The sequence below is a fragment of the Falco peregrinus genome, chromosome 1 (genome assembly GCF_023634155.1).
Source record: "Falco peregrinus isolate bFalPer1 chromosome 1, bFalPer1.pri, whole genome shotgun sequence".
Taxonomy (NCBI): domain Eukaryota; kingdom Metazoa; phylum Chordata; class Aves; order Falconiformes; family Falconidae; genus Falco; species Falco peregrinus.
In genome coordinates this window covers 88191674-88216201 of record NC_073721.1, presented here as the reverse complement: position 1 = coordinate 88216201, position 24528 = coordinate 88191674, and the positions used below count along the sequence as shown (strand labels likewise).

Here is a 24528-nt window from a genome sequence, read left to right as displayed (position 1 = left end):
GAAGAGAACTAAGCAAAACCAGGTGCTTTCTCTGTATTCTCTCCAGTGTCTGAGGAGGTACAGACGGCTCCCGATCTTCTCCATTACTTGCTATTTCATTCTTTGGACTATAAATGACTGAGGAACTGAAGTGCTAGCAGAGGGTAATGTTTGGAAAAGCTTTCTAGTTATTCATCAGCACAGACTCTGGTTTTTTTCCACCTTTCCCCAACGGTTTTGGACATGCAAGGATTAAAAAGGTAAGTGGTATGCATGAAATTTCTTTACTTACTGAAGGGAAACCTACTTGTGGAAAATATCTGTGGCAGGGATTCAGTATGCCAATCCACTTGCTGAAGCCATTTGTAAAGAGACGGGATCTCAGTGGTCAGAGGTGGGGAAAGATGATCTGTCTGTTCTAAAGCTGTGCTGTCTCTGACAAGTTCCTTCTTGATCTGTGCTTATACGCTGTGCTTTAGGAACCCCGGCATCTGCAGGAGTGCTGAACTGTGACAGCAAAAGATCCCACTGGCTACAGTAATTGATTTGAAGCTAATTAGTTACTATGCAGAAGTTAATTACTAGTTAAAATATTTTGCCTGCTGGGCAAGCTACTGTGACCAGCTGCATATAGTGTTGATAGGTTGAGCTGCACGCCTGTTAATAATTCTTGAGGGCATATGAGATCTTAAAGTAATAAGCAAGTGGAGAAGGTGGTTGCAGGCAGAACACATATGAGGCAGTAAGGTCACCCCCACACACACACCAAGAGGAAAGAATACATCATCTTGTAACAACAGAAACTAAAGACTGTCTAAAAACATCTGAGTTTTGTCTGACCAGTTTTATAGCGGGTTTTGTTAGCATGCACTGCTCTGCAATAGTGCAGAGCACAGCCCAGTTACTAGGCATGTTAACATTCAGCTGCAACCTGTTGTATTTCCTTCTGGTGCTGTTCTTGCTATATGTAAAGTGAGCATGCAGTCTTTATACCAGTGCATGCTCTAAAATCTCTTCAAAAAGATTTGAGGAATCAATAAATGAAGTGCAAGCCTAAATGGATAACCTCGTACTTTGGATGCCTTGCATCCAACTCTAAGGAAAAGTCTGCACCCAATTTGCCTTTCCTTCTCACTTAAAAGCTGCCAACAAGCACGGTCTGTCTCTGCAGCACTATGAACAACCATTTCAGGGTTTATGTTTACTTTTCAGAGCTCTTGTCTATTGCCTCATTTCAAACAAATTTGTTCAAATGTATCGGTCACTGTTCGTGTGTGGTTTTGTCTGATGCATTTGTAGGTCTTGTTCAGCAGCTCAGTTTGCACTGGAAATCAAAGACAGCTCTAAGAGAAAAAATTGGCAGCTTGCTTGGGTAGCAGAACTAAGGCTACCTAAAATATCCCTTGCTTCCTGTACGGGTTTTGTGGGAACATATTGTATACAATTGCCATTCAGAACTAGAATCCAAGATAAGCAAGATGTGGGTCTAATTGTATTGAGAAGACGTTTTATATAAGGCAGTGGTAAAACACTGAAATCCATAGCACACAGAAAACAATAATTTCTTACTGTTCTTTCCTGGTTTTCTGTCTGTTAGTAAATACTTGGGTGTGGGAGCTTGGTTGATCAGAATTTTTACGCTCCAGGTAAGGAGTTCCAAAAACAGCTGTAGAGCTCTGTTAGCAAGGCATCCTCTTCTTTCAGTTGCAGTGAAGAGACCCAGTAGGTCCCACTAGATGCTAAGATGATATAACTGGGGAAGGCTCCATTGAAGGTAGTAACTTCTAGTAGCTGATGACCTGGCACAGTGTGTCTACTTGCAGAGCAACGTATTACTCAAGATTGAGTAAAGGGACAGAATCTGGCCCTAAGAAAATGGATTAATCTCAAATATAGTCTCCTGGGGATGAAATGCGGTTTAGCGGTTAGAGCAACTGGCTTGGATTCAGGACCTCCTGCATGACATGTCTGCAGCCCTGCCAATGCATCGCACTGCGAGCTCAGGCAGGGCCTATGCTCTGGTTTACCCATCTGTAAAATGTGCATAATGTGAAACAAAACCTTTTATAGTCTCAAAAGGAAGGTGTCAGAGAGGGGCAAAAATGCTTCATTGAACATTGCACACTTGTTCATTAAAGAGCTGCTGTGTGGGGTGTCATAAAAAATAGATTAGTTAACAGACACATACGTCTGATTCCCATCCCAGTTGCATAAAACCACAGTAAAATGAGTGACCCTGAGATATGAATCTGGCCCACAGTTGTATTATTCCTCCTCCAGAGGCCAAATTAATGTTAGCAAAACTGTGGAATACACTGAAGTGTCACTAGATATTAATTTGTCCATGTGTATTGAATTCTATATAATGAGTCTGGATATCAGAATATCTTCAGCCTATTTTCTGTGCACATTACAGGATACTGACTGCTTTCACACTGGCCGTCTGCCTTTCAAGCCCTGGAAAAGCACAGGTGAGAGGTGCACGCAGAGATCTATGTACTGGTTTGTGCTGAAGTGCTATATGGCATGAGACTTAACTGGCTAGCAGGTGAATAGGAAGCTCTGTGGTCTGGGGTTTACATGAAAAGGAAGCTGTGTGGTCTAAGGGTTTAGAGGGGAGAACTTGGAGCCAGCAGGATTCTGGAGTTGAACATGGACTGAACTTACTGGCTCATCCTTGCCAGCTCAGCAAAATATCCCTGTAGAAACCTGGACCTCACTGAAAATCTGGTTCTGCCTCTGAGCTGAACACTTCTGGGAGAGGAAATAAGAAAAGCCATCCCATGAGAGCAGGGACAGCTCATTTCTGTGGTGGGGAACATCCATGCTTGAAAAACTTACTCGTATAAATAGTAGTTTTCTGTGTATAGCAGAATTTTGTCTTAAGACTGTTTAATTTTTGGACTGTGATCCTGAATGACTGCATCCTAGTTTACATTTTAATTTATGCCTGAAATCATTTTTGTTCAAGCGGCAGGACTTTTGAGGGTGTATGGAAGTAAATCAGTCCAGTTCTTGAAATAGCAGAAGCATTAGTTCTTTGTGTTCTTGGACTTTAAATTAGGAAAAACAGTTCCCAAAGGCATGTTAAGTTTGGATTCCTAGTTGATAATCCAGATATACTCAGTGTCCAAAGCTGTGTTTCTAAATACTTTTGCCAAAAGTCTCTGAAGTGTACTTGGTTTTTTTCTACTACATTGAAAATTTCCTGCACATAGCACACATTGATATTTTTGTGAACATCAGATCTGTATGGGAAATGGTTTTCATGCCCCTGGAGAACTGACTTCAAGGTTTTGTTTTTATAATTTTAAAAATATTGTTTCCATTGTGATTTTTATGAACATCTTTTACCTTAAATCAATTGTTGCTGTCTAAGCAAAAAGCAACTTGAAACCAAGATGATAGCAGTTAATTCCTAGAACAAAGTTCTAGAAAGTTGTTGAAACCAGTTCTACAGTAGTTTCATATATGCTTCTGAATCATCATTTACTGTCCAAAAGAAAGTAATTTTGTTCAAAACTACCTTAACTTTTCCTGCTAACCCAGGTGTAGTGTATACACCACAGCACAGACAAGAGAATAAAAGCTAGAGTACGTACATTCATTAAAATACGTGGCTGATTGTACATTCTTCCATCAGAATATCTTGGCTTTCCACAACATGATACCAAAACATCTCAGAATGCCAAAATAAATGAAAGCAGAATTCCTTCATACTTGTTTGACACTTCTAGCAGTGGTGTTGTGCATTCATCTGTGCAAGTGGCAGGTGCATTCCAAACAGTACCATCTGTTTCACTTTGTGTCCCCTCCCTTGTTCCTGCCATGGCCACTTCCACTGACTTACTCCTCTAACCCATTGCCTCCTATCTACAACCTACTACCTTTCCAAGCATGAACCCAAGTACTTTACTCTTCCGCTGATTTCTTCCACAAAGTCCAAAAATAAGTGTCTTCGTCATTTAGCTATAACAAAAAAGGAAAGTACCTTGAGCGCACTCTGTCCCTCTGGCTACCTCAGTGGTTCCTGTTCTGGATCTCTCTTGCTTGCGTTCCTCGGTATAACCTATTTACTGGCGGGATCCCATGCTTGTGTCAGCTGTTTGACCCACGGCTAAAAAGCTGGAGGCCCACCCAAAAAACTAGGGAGGAGCAAGGAACGGTTTTAGTGGGCTTTGACTCGATCACCGCCAGGACCCTCACAGCTCTGGAAGTGCTGCGGGTTACTGAGGAGGTGCCTAGGACTCAAGGTGGCAGCCCTGACAAAGACCAGCGCCACAGGGTGGGAAGGAACAAGGCCCCCAGTAACCTTGCAGGCCTAGGATGTGTCATCTAAAGGTTTATGCTCCAAAAACCAAAAGGCTTGGTGTAAATGAAAAGCCTTACTTTCATTAAGCTTGTTATGTTTTAACTGTGGCTTAAGTTCAGTCGGATGGCTGACATGTTGAGGCAGATGTACCAAACAGACCGTCCGTGGAGTTCTAGAGCCTGTTAGAAAGGTTAGCTAGTGCCTTTTAACTGAGCAACCCCCCCGCCCCGGCAAAATGAGCCCCCCCACCCCAGCTCTGGCAAAAAGACCCCAAAACACACGACTAAGTTCTCTTTGAACAGACAATGTGGAGCCCATCGCAGGTTACGGCGGGGCCTGCCTCTGAGCTAAGGGGCTGCCCTTGTGCTGAGGCCCCAGGTCTGTGCCTTGCTGGCTGCCCTCTGGGGAAGGGGCTTTGGTTCGGTGTGCTGGAAACTGCTGGACAACTGTACTAAGCAGAATAATCCAGATGAGCATTTGACTCTGCAACCCTCTCCTTTCACAGTCACTGACTGTCCTTTGTTTTCTCATTTTAGCAACAATGCACTAATGGGTTTGACCTGGACCGTGCCTCTGGGCAATGCTTAGGTAGGACTTTAATTAAACCAGTACGTTTCAATTGGGGTTCAGAAATCCTGACTTTACTGAGTTAACATTGTGCTGTTGTTAGTATGTTTTACTTGAAAAGTTCTTGCTGTGTGACACATATGTGTGTTTGTATGTATGTATATACAAAAATATAAATATATATATATGTGTGTGTGTGTGTCTGTATGAACATGAGTTTACTCCAGTCTTTGACACCGTTGAGATACTAATGGGCTATCAGTGTTTCTCAAATAGCAATGATGCATTTTGAAGGGAGCTTGGTCTAGTTGCCAAATGACAAGGGTTGTTCACTCTCCTCTTCCTCCTTCAAATTCAGTATTTACAGTCTTTGTTGGCAGCCTCCACCTGGAGGCTCAGATAAAGTCTACCACAGCTCCATGTAGAAACCCCAAATAAATTGTTGAGGTGATATAGGGAAACACACCCTTTGCCCTATAGCATGTTTTTATCAATGGCACTCAATCCTCAGGGCAGCACCTTCTGCATGCATTAAAGTCACTCAAACAACAAGGGAAAAAAACAGCAACAGATTGCTTGCTCTGTTGTTGCTGCTGTGTCCCAAGAGCCAGGCAAGTCCTCAGTTTAGCCAAACTATTTGTACCTTTTTCAATTTAATTTGGCGATGATCTCAATCAGAGCAAGAAAGAGGCCTGAACTGCATCCCCAGATCTGAACATCCCTAACTTTTTCTGTGGGAGGGAGCTTAGGAGTTCCAAATCAGGATCCAAGTTTCACAGCTGGGCAAACCAAACCACCAGTGTTTGAAATCCCGATCTGCATGTTGTGGTTTGGACAGACCCTCTCAGAGGAACAGGCGGTAGCATGCTGTAGCCATGTGTAAATCAGTGTTTAAACTGAACATTTATGGAATAGCAAAGCAGGCTTCCCCTCTCCCTCCACCCTCTAATAGTGAAGCAAAAGAAGTAGAACACAGGGTAATGTTGAATATATGGGATGTTTCCTGGTTTGGTATGATCTAACTTCAAAATAAGGCTCAACAAGGAAGGATTAGCTTTTCCGTTCAAAGAGAGTATAATTTTTTTTAGGAAAATCTAAGAAAAATGTTAAGTATTTTTTGATAGGTTCCATTCAGAAGCAATCACTCATTTAACTTTTGCAATTTCTTTCCAGATATTGATGAATGTCGGACTATTCCTGAGGCCTGCAGAGGAGATATGGTGTGTGTCAACCAGAATGGTGGCTATTTATGTGTACCCCGAACAAACCCAGTGTATCGATCACCATATCTGAACCCTTATTCAAATATTTATCCACCACCCCCAGCACCAGGCCCCATTCCTAACTACCCTACTGTTACAAGACCTTTGATGTGTCGATTTGGTTACCAGTTGGATGAAAACAATCAGTGTGTTGGTAAGTAGTGGAAATATTTATTCTATATTTTTATTTATATTAAAGCTTATCTGACATTGCAGAAACAATTGTCCTGCAATTGTCCTTTTGTTACTGAATCACCCAGTCCCAGTACTTTGAAGTTCAGCTCCATGTTTTTTAAAGGATATGAGCTGTACATTTCATATGGGCATTATTCAATGCAAGCTAAGATATGATTTAATCCTATTATTTAATCAGGAAACTCACTTTTATGAGAGGAGCAATGTTTTTATGAAATAACTATCTGATGGCAGGTGGTTTGTCAATGCATCAAAGGCATGCTCATGATGCTCATGATTCTGTCCTTGAGAGAGAAGGTGGCCCTCTATTTGAAGTGTTAGATGGGGACCGAGGAAAACTTGATTCAGTTCTTGGCCATGTGCGACCTTGTTCAAATTTCTGGACCTTGGTCTTCCTTCTGTAAATGGTAAAAATAAGAATTGTTTCCTCCCATGCTGTGCATCCTTCACTTGGACTATAAGCCCTTTGGAGCACATACATTTCTTAACTTAGAGGGTGGTACACAACTGTTAGCACTGCCATTGCTTTAATGACTAGAGACTCTGGCTGAGACTGGAAGTCCCTTGTTCAAGGCACTGTGCAAACGACACATGGGGAAAGAATTGCTGCCCCAACAGAATGCTGATGTTGTCTTAGCACCTTAATGTTCTCAAGTCTCCAATATAGAAAAAAAAAAAAAACCCAACCCCAAACTATGAAAGATGTCTTGAGTTGGTAGTTTTTCTGCTTTTGCATCTTTTGCTAGATTCTGATTCTACTTATACCATTTTATACTGCGCTTAACTTCATGACAAGGCGTTACTCAAATTTAAGGGACGTTTAGATCATATCCTCTTGGTTTGCTTGCTTTTGATAATGACACGTTACAAAGGAAGGGAAAGAAAAATTCTGAACTACATGGAAGTAAATTCCACTGTCCAAAATATTTATTTTGATGCCAGACTTGGAATCCAGAGATCAGGATCAAACTGATGCCTCGGGGTAAATAGTAGCTCAGGTCTACTACAAAGTTAATCTATAACCACAACCACTACTTATTTCTCTATCTCAGATGTCCTAATGAAAGTGAGATTTTTATCTGTTAATACATGTAGCTAATTGTCTGAAGGTTTTTATCCAAATTTTTGTTGAAACAGGACTGGTCTTTGACAAGGAAAAAAGCTGAAACCACACAAGATATGAGCTTTCAATAGAGAATTTTGCCTGTCTTTAGACTAAGGAACTGCATTTAACTCAGAACATTTCTTTTTTTGAATGCTGCTGCAGAACAACATAAGAGCTAAGACTGACTTGTCTTTTAGGCTGATTCTGCCCTATTGTCTGACATTTCTGGCAGGACTTGGTTTCAGCTGATGTACTTTGTTTCCTTCCCTTGTGAGGAGACCATGATGCTTCACGGGAGCTGTGAGAGTCTGGATTTAAATTCAGCTATTGCGGCACATTTTTCTGTCTTTGAATCATTGCCCTCATTATGTTCCAAGGTGGGAAAAACTTATTTTCTCACCAGCACTAGCAGTAATACCTACTGGAAAATTTTACAAAAACTGGGGTTTTTTAATGAGGAGTCTTGAAATCCTGGGATAACTGATGAGTTTGCTGTAAAAATAAGCATGTATACTGTCCAGTCCTTTGAAAACTGCAACTAGTCCTTCTCATCTTAGCAAACTTATCAACCTCAGCTGTTTTATGTACTGACTTGCAGATTTCCAGAAGTGTTTTCATTTTGCTAACTTTGATGTAGACAAATCAGGAAATGGGACAGTTAATGGAAAAGTGCTGAAGTCAAAGTGGAAATTAAACCCCTATATTTTACTGTTTGGCCTGCTGCATGCAAACCATACTAATCAAAACAGGTGGATTTTGGAAAATTTTGCAGTGGACCTTCCAGCCTGTGAAGGGCTTATATGTTCCTATCCATGCCGGCAGAAATGTGAGGACTATTGCTTTCTTGAGTCAGAGCTGTTCACTTCTTTAACTTTCAAATACGGCAATTTAACTGTGAGGGAAAATTTGGTGAATAGAGACATTGACAAGAAAAGATTGTAAAGGGCAGACGGCCATTTGAGTACCACAGTGAGATAGGAGTGGTTTTTGAAAGTCTACACTAGGTTTGAATTTGGGCAGATGGTGGATCATGTTTGTGTTAAAGGAAGAAACCCAAAACTTAAAGAAAACAAGACCTGTCTGTGCTGGGGGTAGATTTCATTTCTCATTTAGTGAAATCCTCTGGAGACATTCACTGCCTTGATGCAGTATTTATTTGTGTACCTGTGTGCCCGAGGATGGAAAGTGTGGACACCAAGGGAAGTGGTACAAGTACATGTCTCGCTGCACTGGTGGTAGAAAGGCATGATCCCCTGTTCCCAGGACTTCTGGTGCAGCTAATAGGGTGATGTGCAGTTTCATGCTTGAAGGCCTTGGGGGCAAGACACTGGGGAACCTTGACAAGGTCCTCAGGATCAACCAGAATTTTGCCCAGGTTATTCAAGAAAGTCTGAATCACATGAATCATGGCTCCAGCCTATTATAAGCTAATTATAAGCATTGCTCATGTTAATAGTACTTTAGTTGCTCTGTGCTTCTCTGCTTGTCAGCATTCAGCATGCTCTTAGGATATGAAGCACTTCAAGGATTGATTTTATGGTGGGATGGTTGAAAAGAGAAAACTGGAAGCTATGTTGCCCAGTAGCTGAGCCACTATATTAATTACAGGCTTGTTATGTTGGTGGCCTGGCACCATCTTCCAGCACCTTCTTTCCAAATAAAATTAGTCACAGGTATTTCCATTAGAGGTGATGAGACTGTTTGCTATTGACTTCAGGGGAAACAGAGCTATTCTAATGCCAATGTTTCTGAGAAATCTCCAGTTTTAAACAGCGTACACATTTTTGTCTGGTCAGATATGGAGTTACAGGTCTGGGCCACATTTTCTATTGTTAGGCCAACAGAAATCTTTACTTTCTCTTTAAATTCCAGTCAAAACGGCTTATTAAACACAGGAACCTTCCCTGGGAGATTTGCAGTCTCAGCTTTGAAGTGCTGAGCTTCCAAAGTGAAACAGAATAAAAATTTGATCTAAAAGCTGTATGAGATTTAACAAGCTTTTTTTTATTATTATTATTTTTTTATCCCCACCTTTGCCAGAGCTGACAGAAATGTAGGAAGGCTGTGAGAAGGTCGCTTTGTCCCAGCCTGGCATCTAGCCTGCCTGCCAGGGCTGTGCGTTCCCTGGCTCTCAGAGGAATCTGCACCCCTGGTGGTTCAAATAACATTCCCCCTCATGAGGTGTGGCTGATGTATTCCAACACAACAAAAATAGAAATATAAGCCATTCTTCTCCCTTTCAAGCTTTTTTGGCCATATCTGTTCTGGCCTGGATGGTCACAGACAGGGGTAAGGTGCCCATGTTCCTTCCCCATCCTGTTCATCACTCGGTCTTAGCAAAACTCTTATCTCCAGATCTCGTCCTTTGTGAAAACAAAACCTTTCCTGGCACAAGTGCCTCCCAAAGATACCTGTCAGTGACCACTTTGCCCAGTCCTGTGTCCTCTGCATGGTGCAAAAGTAGCTGTAGCCATTTGTGGCAACAGGCAGAGAAATATTTTAATGATAATTACTTTTAAAATCTTCTGTGCGTTTGATTCCCAATACGTGGTATTCTTACCCCTGGAGCTGCTGAATGCTTTGTATCTTGTATGTGTAAATGTCCTGTGTTTTCAACAGCACGAAGTCTGTGTACACTCATTCCAAAGCAGGTTGGGAATGACTTATAACCACAATTAATGCTGGAATAAAAGACCACATACAGGAAAAAGCAAAGAACATCTAGCACAAGAGCACTGCTTGAACTGTTTGTCTTCTGATGCTACTTCTCTATAAATACAAAATGGTTAGTCATTATAATGATTTTTTGTTCAAGGAACTTGATCTAGTAACTGTTGACAGGATTAAACTGCAGCAAGGGCCCGTGTTCTTGCATTATACATTCATATGATGAGGGCTATTTCCAATTTCCCCTCACTCCACCTTGCTGTTTCATGATTTACAATGATCTTTAAAACACGCCTCAAGCACAGATCCTTCCGGGCATTGTGGAAAGAGCTGTAATGGGTGGGCTCTTGTTTTTGCTTTCTCTCCCATTAATGCATGTGCACAATGTGTGGAGATGATGGGGGTGTGGAGGCATCTAAGAGAGTTAAATGGAGGAACTGGAGAAAGCAGACCACAAAGACATAGAAGTAGGTGTTAGGAAAGGTGTAAGCATAAGGCAAGATGAGTATGACCTGCAGGCAGAAAGAAGGGAGGAGGCCAGAGGTATTAATAAAATAGAAAAAAGGCATCGTCTTCTAGAAGAAAGAAGCATAAAACCAGGGAAATGGAAAGATGCTTTTTTCCAGATTTAAGAGAGAACTGTTCTTCGAGGCCTCATCTGTAGAGCAGTCATTGCTTCAGATTTCCCCATTTCTCAAAGACTGCCAGGACCTCCTACGTTCCCCCCCTACACGTCCCCAGTCCTACATTTGTGGAGTGAAACTAGTGAAACTTCTTCCTTCAAAACATTACTTTTGCACAGATGGGTTTTAGATCATTATCATTTATATCGTAAGAATACCTAAAACCCACATCCAAGCTGCCATTGTACTGACCTGCCCTGTGTGCAGCCTCATTAAGAACAGCCTATGCCTAGATGAGATTTCAAGCAAAATGAAGGAACCAGATGTGTATGTCTGGGAAGAAAGAAGGGAAATGAAGATAGAGGGAACTGAGAGGAGGTGCCCAGGTCTTGTGGCAGGCCCACAGCTGGACTGGGAATAGAGCCCAGAATTCCTTATCCAGTGGCTTAGCCACTAAGCCAAGCTGACTCCTAATAGTGACTTTTCTAGTGACCTCTCTGGGCATATAGAAACGGGAGGAAGAAAAAGAGGGAAATGCAGCAAGGAAATTATGCCCTGAAAGGGGCTGTGTAAAGAAGAAGAAAAAAATGGAATCTGCTCCTGCCATGGCCTTTTTTAACCCTATTTGGTTCAGCTCTGTCTGTGTCTTTCCCCTTTCCTCTTGGTCTGTGAGACCTGAAGGCTATGCATGTTAGGGCAGCACTGCCATCATGTCCAAATTAGCTAGGAAAAAAAAAAGAAAGCTTGCATGAGAACAGGTTCCACAAGAGGTTTCAGGCAGCCTACTGAAAGGATATGTAATTGATGACAACTCCTCATTAAATTAAGGGCCATGTTGTGTAGTCTTTATTCCTGAGGTGGTTTTCCTATTGGGTTTTGTATGGGGAAATGTAAATTTGGACCTCACGCTGCTGTAGTAACAGAAAAGTTGCCTCTAAAGCATCTCAAGAAGAAGCTGTAGTTGGTAGCTAAGTCTTGGGTTGGAGGATTTTTCATTCAGATTCTGACTTTGCTGTAGATAAACATGCTGGGTATTTTGGGGCTTCAGGTCATTCTGCTAGTCCTTACAGTAGGGTCCATCAGTAGGGTCATTCCTACAGAAATTTGACTATCAATAAATGTATCCTTCCCCAGCAGAATTTACCAAGGAGGATGAGCGTGGAAATGCTGCTTTTCACTGAAATGAATCCATTTCTGGTGGAGGAGTTGGCTTTATACATAATATTGCTGTCCGTATCTGTCTGTAGCAGGGTAAACTGCGCCTTCTGTGGCTTGGATTATTCCTTTCATTCTTTGCTAAGTGCAGTGTGGGAGGAGTATGGTCTGGTGGTTAAAGCACAGGCGAGTGCTTTGTTTATTTGTGAAGCTTCTACTACTCACAGAGAAATAAGTAAAACTGAACCAAGAACTATAACGTGCAAGCCAGCAAGGCTGGCATGTTATTAAGAAAACTGGCATCTCCGTGCACTGGAATGCAAAGTAGCAGACTCCTGGGTATGGCAAAGTGTAACAGTTGTTGCAAGTCCGTCATTCTGTATGTCAGTGCCTTTCAGGCGTCACTGACTGACTGTATTTATGTGTGATGATGTGAGAAGGGAAAATAAACACTGAACTACAGTCATTCTGTGTGGATATCTGGATAGTCAACTGGAGACCATAAACTTTTAGACCTCTGATTACAGGCGCCGTTGATTTTGGTGAAGGTTTTATGGTCTTGGAGCAGGAGTTCTTACAGTGAATTTATTTTTTAAAATAGCTAACTAAATAATAACTAAATGAGTTAAAATCAGATTTAAGTTAATCTGTCTTGAGCCTAGGCCACTGTAGCTTATGGCTGGGGAGTTTGGTAGCATGTTTTCCTCCCGCCAGACTCCTGATACCATGATAAGGGTTTCCTAGACATTGTGAGAGAAGAATTAACAGCTGGTCAGAAGATGACCTTATTATTAAAAACTGTGGCCACCAGGAGTGTTTGAATTTGCTTTCACCTCTAGCTTGAGCTAAACTGATTCTGTCGGTGGAAGTGTCTTCACCTGCTTATTGGGGTGTTAAGAAGTTTTCTGTTTTTTTCTGTGCTGGGAGCCAGCAGGAAAGCACAGTGACGTACAGAGGGGGACAGCTGAATGATAACTTGCCACGTTACAAAACATAACTTTGGTTTGTATGCAGAGAAGGGGCATAAGCACAGAAGGGACAATGTCTGTGTCATCTTAGATATGCAGGCCACAGTCCAGACACAGGACGGTTAAAATCTCTCTAGACTGTGACCTCTCTTTTTGCTGGCATGTTTCAGTTTTCTCTCTTCCTTGGAATTGTATGATACTTAGATACACAAGGTGTCAAGAACTCAGGAATCCCATCTCCCTTGCTTTTTGTAGACTGCAGAGGGAAAGGGCATGCAAGGGAAAGAGGTTTAACTGAAACTCTGGGTTTTGGTTGGTTTAATGGCCTCAGTTAAGCTTGGTCTCTGAATTGGGGGTTATTGGTCACTGGGCTCTGAGCCAGATAATACATAGACTTCAGTTGTCACTAAGAGCTAGCTGGCAGGAGGTTATATCTGACTCAATTCAGAGGAGCAGTAATCGTGCCCAGCCTGCCATATCCTCAGGCATGTGCTGGCCAGGGCAGGCTCTCACCCCTGCTGTTAATCTCTGAATGATTCCTTAGACTCACTGCTAACAGCGGTTTGATATGTGGGGCTTTGTGGCCGCCTTGCCTTTATTATGTCTTACTTCCAGGGATTTCAGCAGTGCCAGATCAGTTAAAGCCACTATGTACCAATTAGCTCTGTCTGCTCTGGGGCAGATTTTGTGAGCTTTCCTTTGTGGGATAGCTGTCATGCAAGGAAGTCCCACCAACTAGACCATTGTAGGGCTTAAAAGAAAATTAAGTCACTTAATGGTGCCGAAAGATTGACAGACTTCATGAGTACCCTTTCCCAATTCATTGGCTCTGTGGCTTGTTCTCTCATTTTCCTATGGGTGTCTGGTTTGGCTGTGTTTGACAGTCCACGCCTAGCTTTCTGCTGGGACCCTAAGGGACTGTGGTTGCACGAGTGATGCCTTCTCTGCCTCCCTGTGGCATAACATGCAGAGTTCAGTACATGACAGTGTCTCTCCTTACCTGGAAGGCTTATTTATTTTCAGTGCCCTTCATAGCACCAGCAGTCAGCTCAGACCGATGTTAATTTTTGCATGCATTTGTAGCACCCACAGTGCCTAGAGATGGCAGTGTTCTCAATAACTTAAAAGTCACCGTTTTTCTTGGCCTCTCCCTTATATTTTTTGGGTCAGCTTTGTTTCTTTTCACTTGGTTCCAGCCTGAAATTGGCCATGGTTATATGTCACAATCAAGATGTTAAGCCAAAATATATAAAAAATATGAATTGGCTCCTTTGCCGATATTAATCAGCCAGATGGACCTATGTTTTGCCAGACTCTATAGGCAGAGGTAATGTGCTGGCATTGCTCCTTTGTCTTGTCCCTAAGACACCAGACCCATGACAGAGCTGCCACGCAGAAACAGAAGAGCTGTCTGACATTGTGTGCAGTTTAACATGCTCTTGACTCCTTCATCTGCCAATTGACTGGCTTCCCATTTAAGTAATTCAATGAGATGAGAGAATTTTTCAAAGTAAATAGAGCTACCAGAAGATGAATGGGAGTTACACACCACAGCCCAGTTCAGGGGAGCAGTTTCAGCATTCTGCCTCGTGGCTGCGATGTGCTGCCCGCTGGGGATGACAAGATGCCCTGAAGTCCATCTTCAGTTTTAACATCAGCAAAACCCTCTCTGCTTTTAGTTCTTTTCAACCATAACTCTTGGTTGTAGGTGCCCTGTAGTATTAGGCTATGCTGCAGTATGAGGAGAAAAATGGTCCGGATGATAGGGCAGTAGTATAGGTGACAAGACAGCTGAAATGAAGGCCCAGGTCCCCAAAGCTTGGTTAGGGCCCTCGTTCTCACTGACCTTCATCCTCAGTAGAAATTTAACACATAAATGCCCGTCAGTCTGGCCTGCAGACTTTTCCACAGGCTGCCACTATGACCTCAGACCTCTTTGCTCTATCTTGTTTTCAGAATTGAAAACTTATCTGAGGAATCTCAATATCTGAGCAATCAGCTTGGAAACCCTGGAGAGGTCTAGGTTTTCAGGCAGAGGCATTAGCACTTTCTGTAAGTCAGGGTGTGACAGAGTCCTCATTTGGGTACTTGCAAGTGTGTCTATACAAACTCATAAGTCCTGGAAAATTTCCTTAGCTTTTCTATGGTTTAGCTCTACATCAATAGCATGCTGTTATAGTTAGAATAAACCTGTTTGTGTTCATGAGGCATTCAAATACTGAAAATACAAGAAATGCTTCAGCTAGACAGGGAGAGCCTAGAAGGAAGGGAAGAGGTGTGCATCATAAACTTGCAGGGTCTGAATGAATCCATGATCTACTCTGCTTGGTCTGACGCTGTTGCTTGGTTTGGGGTTTGGTTTGGTTTTCAACAAAAATAAATATGTGCTTTGTTTTAATATTTTGAGATTGTTTCTATTTTCCTTTTTTTTTTTTTTTTTTAAGTAAAATTCTTGTTTTCCAGCCAGTTCCCTGACAGCCCCCTGAGTAAATGAAGCATTAGCTAGTGAGCTGGTAAATTGCCGACTGGATCAAAGGCATTAACTGGTTTTGTGGTACAGCCCAACATATCTGTAGGTGACACTGAATGGGAAGATTGTACAAACAGTAATACAGGGAAGTCTACAAAAGCTACAACTGTGGTCAGGAAATTAAGGGAATGGAAACCCAGCAACAGATGAAAAAGTAACCTAACACAGGGTCATCTGATGGAATATGAATGGTAGATGTCAAGAGCAGTGTAGCATGGGGCGGTTTCTGGCAGTGTTACTAAGACTTCCCTTCCCAGATAAGAGAGGGAGTACTCCTTCAATATGTTCTGCTGAGAATGGATCCAACCCACTGATACTAAGTGTAAGTACTTTACTACCAGATAAGTGTAGATAAATTTATGGAAATCTCAGTACAGAACAACAGTAAATTGGGGGCATTACTGAGGCTGACTTTGATCAAAAGACTTCAGTGTATTGTAAAGCTTGGGGTAAGATGACAGCAACTGGAACTGTAAATGCCAGAGAAGGAGCAGTTGTGCATGGTGGGTGGTACAAAAGAATGATTATTCCTGAATAGGGTATAATTTGCTGAAATGAAGGAAAACTACTTTTACACTGGACATAGTACAGCCCTTTATGACAGTGCAGTGTATCAGGTTATAGAAGAATACAGTAGGTATGTAGTGGAGGAATAGCATAAAACCTATCAGCAGAAGCATTTAACAACTGCCTGGAACAGTTGTTAGCAGGAAAGGGTCTTGCACAAGTTGGGGGTGGGATAGGTGTTATCAGGTATCTTTAAATTGCTGTGTTTATGAGTCCTTTGATGCATTTCCAGCTTCCAGTGTGCACAGAGGCACAAAAGAAAACTGTTTGCTTTATCTAACACTGCAGAGAAAAGTTCGTAGCACGGGTAAGAGCCTCCACCCGTTAAATAACAGTTATTGTCACTATGATGGAGTAAGGCAAAGCTGAGATAGCTTAAATGGGTTGGTAGCCTGACATCCCCTTTCCAAAGGAGGAATCTTGGAGCAGTTCAGAGTCAGTTTGCCAGACTGCCCTGGAGCAGAAACTGGGCCAGGGAGAGGCAGGCGATATGGTCTGGAAGCTATAGCACGCTGCTCATTTCCTGCTATCGCAACCCCTGTGGGGAATCCCAAACCAGGCATAGGCTGGAGCAGCCTTGGATCATGCTCATGTATTTCAAAGGCAGACTGCAGCAATATATAATATGCTGGTTGCCAGCAAATCACTAAGCACTGCATCTGGATCTTTAATTCAGGAGCAGATTTAAATTATTTTAATTAAAACCAGGGCTGACTTTCTGATGGAATAGCCCAGAACTGTGCATTGACAGCTATCAGTTCGTTTCTTGCAGTCACCCCAAAAGACTGTAGCATGCCACCTTTAGGAAGGAGGTGTTCTTCCCCACCAAATCAGTGCTATTTGAAAATTAGGTTTTGTAAAACCTACATTATGTTATTCAGGTAGTGCATGGCATTTTGAGGCAAAATTCTCAGTGAAAACAGTGATATTTATTTTTTTTTTTTTAATTTTTTTTTTTTTTTGCTAGCACCATGACAATTTGGCTCATTGACATTTTCAGGAAGTTTAACTAGCCATAGATGAAAAATGGCGTAAGAGAATAAGATTTTTTTGACAGGGTTACACGTAAGACTTCCAACACTATCTATGATTTTAATTGAAAAAAATGAACATTTTATCTCCATATCAGTTTTTTAAACCTGAGTGTAGGTTTGAGCCCAGAGAGCTATGGCATAGATGTGTCCTACACAGACTGGAGAATACCTCTAAATGTAATTAGCAGCTGACAATTTATAATATATCCATTAATGGCCAGCAGGTCATGTGCATTCTGAAGCTGTTAAGTGATGTACATTGTTACAAGATACAAAATACGATCGCACTCTGCCCCACCAAAATTTCAAGCTGACCTCTAGAAACTTGGGACATTAAACCATTTCAGGGATACATAATCCATCCTTGGCTCATTCCCTCTGAGCTGGGAGAGATGTGAAATGCTGAATTAAGCACTATCTGCAGTATTTGATTGGAGATTAGATTGATTAGAAAGACTACAAATGGTAAAATGCTAATCATGCTAAGAATTTGCCAGATGTGCTTCTGTGCTGGAGATTGTGCCTTCTAAAATGTGCCTGCTTTCTTGCATGACCAGAGACCTTGCGGTAATAAGGGGCTAATAAAGGAAAGTACTATGATAAAGGAAAAAATGTAATTTACCCCTTCACTAGAATAGGTCCACATGATGCAAAATTCACTGGGATGTGCCTTCTGGAAAGTAAGAGCAGCTGTTTGCTCCAGGGATAACCACAGACATTAAATGTTCTTGCTGGTTGGGAACATCACCTTTTTTGTTTGTTTATCCATTTACTTTTTTTCTTGTTGTTGTTACCTAAACAGAACATGTTTTGCAGGCCAGGCTACTTGGAATTGGACCATTTGACTTGGGAATGCTCAGTGTGAACATGTGTCTTTCTGAGCTTTCATGGATACTGTGAGAGCTGGTGGGTCTGCCTGTGACATTGGTAATACAACTGGCCACATGTTCAGCCTTCAGCACTAGTCAGCAGTTTTGGAATTCTGGTGTGAAGAAGGTAGACTTACCCTGAAGCTTTGGGGACAAAAATGTGTAGAACTTTATGTGTGAGTGGGCAGTCCTGATTCTAGCTGTGTTTGTACAGTATCCAATGACATAGTTCTCCCACCTCAACAGTTTCTAGTAAATTACGTAGATTCATAAAATATTGCCGCTGTGATGAACTACACTGATAAGGTTTACAACTGATCTCTACATAAAAGCATTCTAAGTATTTTCTCTTAGCTACCTCCAAGAGAGAGCTCAGTGTGCAGTGAATTCCAGTTGCCTTCACAGGCACCCAATTCTCCCAGTGACACTTGTTCCCTCTTATAAGACATGGGCAAACAGAAGGGTATCCAGCAAAGGACCGCTATGGTGGTTTACTCTGCCTTAATTAAGATGATGAGGCTGGTGAGGGAATTGTATTGCTTGCTGTTATCAAGTGTCTAATGTGAGTGTATAGAGAAGATAAACCCAGGTGTTCATCTCAGAGGTGCACATGGACAGGAACAGGCAAAAGTTTCAACATGGGAAATTCTTATAAAACCTAAGGAGAAATGCTATCACTGTGAAGGTGGTCGAACATTGGAACAGAGGTTCATAAAGTTTGTAGCTAAAGGTTGTATTCTTGGTGAAATTCAAACCTCGGCTGGAGAAGGCCCTGGCAGAATTGCCCCTGCTTTGAGTGGAAGGTTGGACCATATGACTTTCAGAGCCATTGCACAAGGCATGTTTGAGTTGACTTCTGAGACTGCAGTGCCTGAAGTGCAGGAGCCTGTGTCTGGTACCAGTGCTAGCCTTTAATTTATCTAAGACACCCATAAAATGAAAGTGATAATCTCTTTGTCACATAGACTTTGAATTTTAGCATTGATTTTAAAGTACTGTACAATCTTTGGATGAAAGCTCATATAGTGAAGTAGAAACAATAATCAGAAGTGAAGGATTTTATTCTCAGCTTTTCAGTGAAGTGAATCTTGAGTTTCACAGGGTGCAAATTCAGCCAAGACCATCCAGATTAACACATCAGTTTTACGCCAGGATCAGTACAGGGGAAGATGATCTGCCCTTATCTTGATTGATTTATTGATTGACAGACAGGGTCCAGGACTCTTGCAAGTATTAGGTAAGCTTTATTAGAAATTTTCTTTGCTGCAATTTTAGCCCTACATCTTGTCTTGCCTGGGAGTTTCACAACCATCCACAACCTGTCATGGTCCTGCTCAAAACTGGCAGTTCTTGGAGCTAGACAAAACTCAACTTTCTGCTTCTAAAGGCTCGGCACATCTACTTTGGGGGCTTACTATCTCAGGATTTCACAAATCTTAAGATTTCTGTCTTAATTTATGCATTAAAGGTAACAAAATGGGGTTTAAAACAGAGAGGGGGGTGGGGGGAAGAGGGAGAGGGAGGGAGGGAGAAAGCTCTTTGAGATTAAACAATTCTTTTTCCAGGGAGCTATGAACTGAGAGTAAGGAGAGCAGGAGAACTGCCGGTAGACATCCACATCACACACTAATTGGAACAAAGTAAACCTCCCATATCCACAGTTTTCATTTATCCAGGAAGGTTTGCAACCCAGTTGGCTAGTGGCAATTTTTGGAACATTGCAAGCAAATGTGGCTCAATCATAAAACAGTGAATGCCAAATCTGAGTTAAGGCCAGTTATTTGAGTAGGGATTATAGGCCTTTTCCAATGATCACCACCACAGAAGTAAATAAATAGATAGCTTGCTATGTATACACTCAGAGGGGAATGTTGCCCAACATGCATAACTCTTTGCTATTAACAGTAATGAGGACACAGCTGTCTGAGACTGGAAGCCAGTATTTGCAGAGGATAATTCTCAAAGATTTTTCTTCTCTCCTGGCTTTTGTCCACTACCCATTCTTTGCTTACAAAAGAGCCCAAAAGGCCCTAACATTTATGCAAGAATTACCTTGGCTTTGTGGCACTTTTGAGACTGTTATAAAGCATGCTGACACATGGACAGATTTGAAACTCAGATGAAATACGAAAAAAAAAAATCTCCCCTGATAAGCTCCACAGTGCCCTTATTGCCAAACATAACACTCTTTCATAGTAAATCATGACAGCTCCTAGAGCAGCTGGTAAGGGTTACTGCTATGGGCAGAGATCTGAAGCTCTCCCTATCTAAGAAGGACTTCTAACTCCCACTGCCTGCAGAGCCTGTGGCTGTACCTGGGCAGACTAGCAATGTGAGTACCGAGTTGTGTATAGCAAATATAAAACTGCCCATCCAGGCACATTCTGCAGGCACTGTTGGTGCAGCCAGGCTCTTCTCCCTGATTTTATCAGCTAAGTTCATGGAATAATGTCTTAGATTCCTGCAGGAAGACAAAGCACTGCAGCCTCTATTGCATGTGTGTTTGACTCATGCAGTGCAAGCAACATGAGGCAATCTACAGCCATGCCACCTCCGGCTGGAGCCTCCCTGCATGCTCAAGCCAAGTACCTTTGAATCCAGTCGTTTCCTGAATGAGATGCTGGTGATGATTGCTGCAGCTTTGTGAGAGACTAGTTAGTAACGAAACTCATATTACTATTCCAGTTCCCCACAATGGAGTTCCTTGTTTCTATAGATACATGGGGTCTTCTTTTTAAAGGTTTCCTGTGAGAGTGACTAGAGCATCCATACTGAGCTCTCTATAGGGGTATGTACACATTGCAGACCTAGAATCTCTCTTGTATTTTCAGATCTCAAATGCTTCACTCCCACAGTTGTTTGCACAACATGCTTGAGCAGTGGTTAAGCTTTTGTCATGTTGCACATCTAAAGTGGCTGCCTTTTAATGGAAGAAGCAACCCTTCCAATAATAGTTTCTGTTATGTCCTGCAGGTGGATAGTTGTATCCTTTTGTTTTGATTGTGGCTTTAATTTCTGGATTGATTTGGATCAATTTCTTCTGCCATATTAAAAGTAGGGCTGTTCTCTTTACTAGTTATTGTGGTCTGTTCACAGTCTCAGACCTCTTTAGCATGCCAAAATGCTTGGAAAAGGAGCTCTTAATGACTCAGTTAAAATGTACGGTCAAGAAGTTCACTTATTAGAGGAAATGTAAACTGACCACCAATTGGCTAACCAGCTGGCTGGACTATTTGTGCTCAAAGCTCCCCAGGGAGCAAAAGTTGGAATAGCAGTTCTCTTAGTTCTCTCATGTTCTGTACCCTAACAGAAAAGTCTTTGAAATAATTCACTGGAGGAGAAGCCAATAGGATTTCACATACGTGTTTAAAAGCTTTATAAATAGTGCTTTAAACTCCTATATTTTTAATATATTCCTTCTTACAGGGTCTTTTTAAACTATCCCATAGAACTGCAGGGAAAATACACAGTTCAGCCATAGAAAATTCACTTTTTCAGTGTTAATGGTTCTGCTGTGAAATTTTATAAGCCTTCTCTAGAGGTTCTTGTATAAGACTATTTCATATCACCCAGCAAAGGGAGAACTGTAAAGACCTTTTGCTAGAGGTCTGTTTTAATTTCTTAGTGTACGTTTCCTGGCTCTGATTGCACATCTTTTTCATTTCCATTGCAATAGAAAGTGCCACTTACATAACGTCCTAGCAGCTGGGAGCATTCTCAGTAAGTGCTCATTGGCTCTTCTCACGACCCTACCAGGAGATCTGTGTAGCATATGATCGTAGAAAAGAGGTAATTTTGAGAAATGGGTAGTACAACAGTAACGTTTTATTTATTCAGCTGACAAATACCTTTCCTGCTGATGAAGATGAAACCATTATTAGTAGCAACTGCTTGGTACCTCCTAATTCAGCTGGTTCAGTGTTATCGGTGGGATGCTAACACATCCCTACCCGCTCTGGCACAGTACTTGGGTCACTCTTGTTCTGCTGTAACACAGCTTCTTGGAATAGTGTAAGTGCAGCGGGGAAATAACCAAGATTCCCAAATCACATGCAATGACCATGGATTTCGTAATTTGTGCAGAATATGCAACAGGCAATCATGAATTCAGAGAATACAGTTATGCTCCAGTCCATGGAGTTTCCATGTTTGAGCAAAGCCCTCTGCTGAAATCAGTAGTTTCTGTCTCACCTCTGATCCCAGAATAAACATGCAGACTGTGCATTTGTGCAAAAGCTCTCATGGGACACTGGGAATAGTCCACACCACCAGGTGTGATCCTGTACCAGCAAGGAACCCTGGGAACCGATGGGAGTGAGGAGCTGTGGTCATGTAGGTGATGCCAAGTGTAGGAACCACGCACAGGTCTGTTCTGAGCAGAAGGAGAAGAGGATGCTGCCCCTTTTGTCCCATTGCTATGCACTTACCTGCATGGCTGTCTTACAAATCTCAATCACAAAAGCAGGACTAGAACTGTGGTCAAAGAGCAAAGTCCTTTCATGGTTTAGCTGTTGTTTATCATCTTTGAATAATGTTAAAAGTGTGCTAGCTAAAGAAAGGCTCAGATAGCTGGCAGGAGATCTAGAACCTGTGACACATGTTGAGTAATTTTCATACCAGGCAGAAGGAGCAGCATTACAGATTCACTCACACTGTTTAGTATCCACTTCCAGGCTGACTATCTATGTGGAAAAAAAACCCACTTTAATCCTTGTTTAGCAATCAACCAATAACATAATGCATATGGGATATAGATAGAAAATGAAATCAGCAACCAACAGCCATTCCTCAGACACTGAAATATGCAATTAAACAGGTGTTTAGGGAGTTGATACTGGATTGTGTCCAAGCTCAGCAGGGTCAGTCGTCCTTTGAAAAAAACACTGATCCCACACAGCAGCAGTTTGAATTTGGCTTCAGTCTGCACTTTAGGAATGTGGCATTGTTATTTCTCCCCTTTTCTTATCAAATGTAATTATCTTGAGAAAAAAAAGTTTTGAGAAAACATGTGATTTCACTGAGTAAAAATCTACTACTGAGGAAATTATTTCTTAGTGTCCAAATAAGGAGTGGGGGAGAAGTTTGGGGAAAGTGCTCCGTTCCAAGTAATCTTGGAACTGATACGCATGTTGCTGAGCTCGGATGTTTAGTCCTGGCCTGCAATTATTCCTATAAAAAATAGACATCCATTCTTTGTATTATTTTAAAATGGAGCCCTAAGGGTTATAAATGACTGAACAAGGTTCAGTGTTTGAGCAGACGGAGATTCTGGAATGAGCTTGCAGCCCTGTGCCTCTCTGCAAGAACCTTGTATCTTGAGAGTGGGGTGAACTCCTGGGGTTGTGATGGTACAAGAGCAGGACTAAAACACAGACAGAATAAAATAAAGAAGTAGGGCCCCAAAATCACCACACCACCTAGTACAAGGGGAAGAAGACTTTCCATGGCAGACTTTTTTCAATCTGCACGACCTGTGGTCTCAACTGTCAAATTAATCTTCAGCCTTATTGTGTTGAGCCCCATGGTGCTAATGGCTTTCAAATAATCATGATGGCAAAAACTTACCTACTTTTGTCAATGGCTGATCAAAAGAAGAAAACACAGTCATAGCTACTACTGTGACCCACAGAAATTTGTGGCATGATTATCAGAATTCATCACTTAAGAAAGGAAGTCATGCATGCTAAATATGTTCCAAATAGAACAAAATGTAACAGTCCATCTGCAAAACAGCACACATTGCCAAAAGCATATTGTCTTGGAAATCTGCTGTCCACATTGGCTTCCCTCTTGAATACAGAGTCCAAGCAAAGTTCCTCTTCTAATTGCCGAAGTCTCCAAGAATGTGGTTCTACCTCAGAGATGACAAGTCCACATCCTTCCATGATAGCTCTCTGCTAGGGGTATTATCAGCTTGCCAGCCAGCAGGGAAAGGAGCTGTCATAGAGAGAGTGGAATGGTCACAGCACCTTGAGCATGAACCAGGTGGAGGGGTACGCGAGGTCATGGATCCCACCACTTTCAGCACCAGTGGATGGACTTAAGGCAGTAAGGCAGTAGTCACCCTTGTGCCTGTGGCAGGTGCAAATAATCTCCTCGGGATGCACCTTCTTTGGTAAGCTTTCCATATGCATTTACTTTGCCACGTGGTACGTAACCACATGCTCATAAATACCAAAAGGAAACTCATTATTTTCTTTTAAAGTAGCTTTTTGCCAAAGAAGTCTTTTCCTGAACAAGTCCAATATTGTCTCTGAACTGATGAGCTGATCTTAAGGATTTTGTTTCCTTCTGTATTCTTTAATGCAAAATATTCTGTTTATTCACAAAGTCCTGGTTTTCTGACCATAAAAAAGGCAAAACACTGTCTTTGCTTATAGTTTTTCAGCCTCACCTTCAAGTGGGCAGGTGCTTCTAGTTCCTAAGTACCTCTGGTCCTCCTCCTCCTGTCTGTTCGCTTCCTCCCCTGGTTTTCCACCTCTTGGAGTCACTTCATTTGCCAGACAATCTCCTGCTTCCTGCATGCCCACTAACATGCAGTTTAGTTCTCTCTGGGCTCTTTGATTCAACAGGTTGTCTGTGATAATAATTTAGATTCTTCCCCTTTATCTTGCTTCATGCTTCATAAGAATGCAATCAGTCTATGTGTCCTTCTCCAACCAATGAAGGTGGTTGGCATGCCCAACATCCTTAGG

At 41.9% G+C, this 24528-nt stretch overlaps 1 protein-coding gene across 4 annotated transcripts in view; it reads left to right on the top strand.

The window, feature by feature from the left end:
• The window catches only part of FBLN5 (fibulin 5), a 55760-nt gene that overhangs the window by 10331 nt on the left and 20901 nt on the right, over positions 1-24528 (top strand). For 3 of the 4 annotated variants that reach the window (XM_005241917.3, XM_027793179.2, XM_055807473.1), the window contains 4 exons: positions 47-239; positions 2396-2450; positions 4828-4879; positions 6032-6274. In XM_005241917.3, coding sequence (XP_005241974.1) covers positions 223-239; positions 2396-2450; positions 4828-4879; positions 6032-6274 — 367 coding nt within the window. In that variant the 5' untranslated portion in view covers positions 47-222. The remainder of the gene's footprint in view (positions 1-46; positions 240-2395; positions 2451-4827; positions 4880-6031; positions 6275-24528) is intronic. The other variant, XM_027793182.2, reaches the window with a different exon arrangement.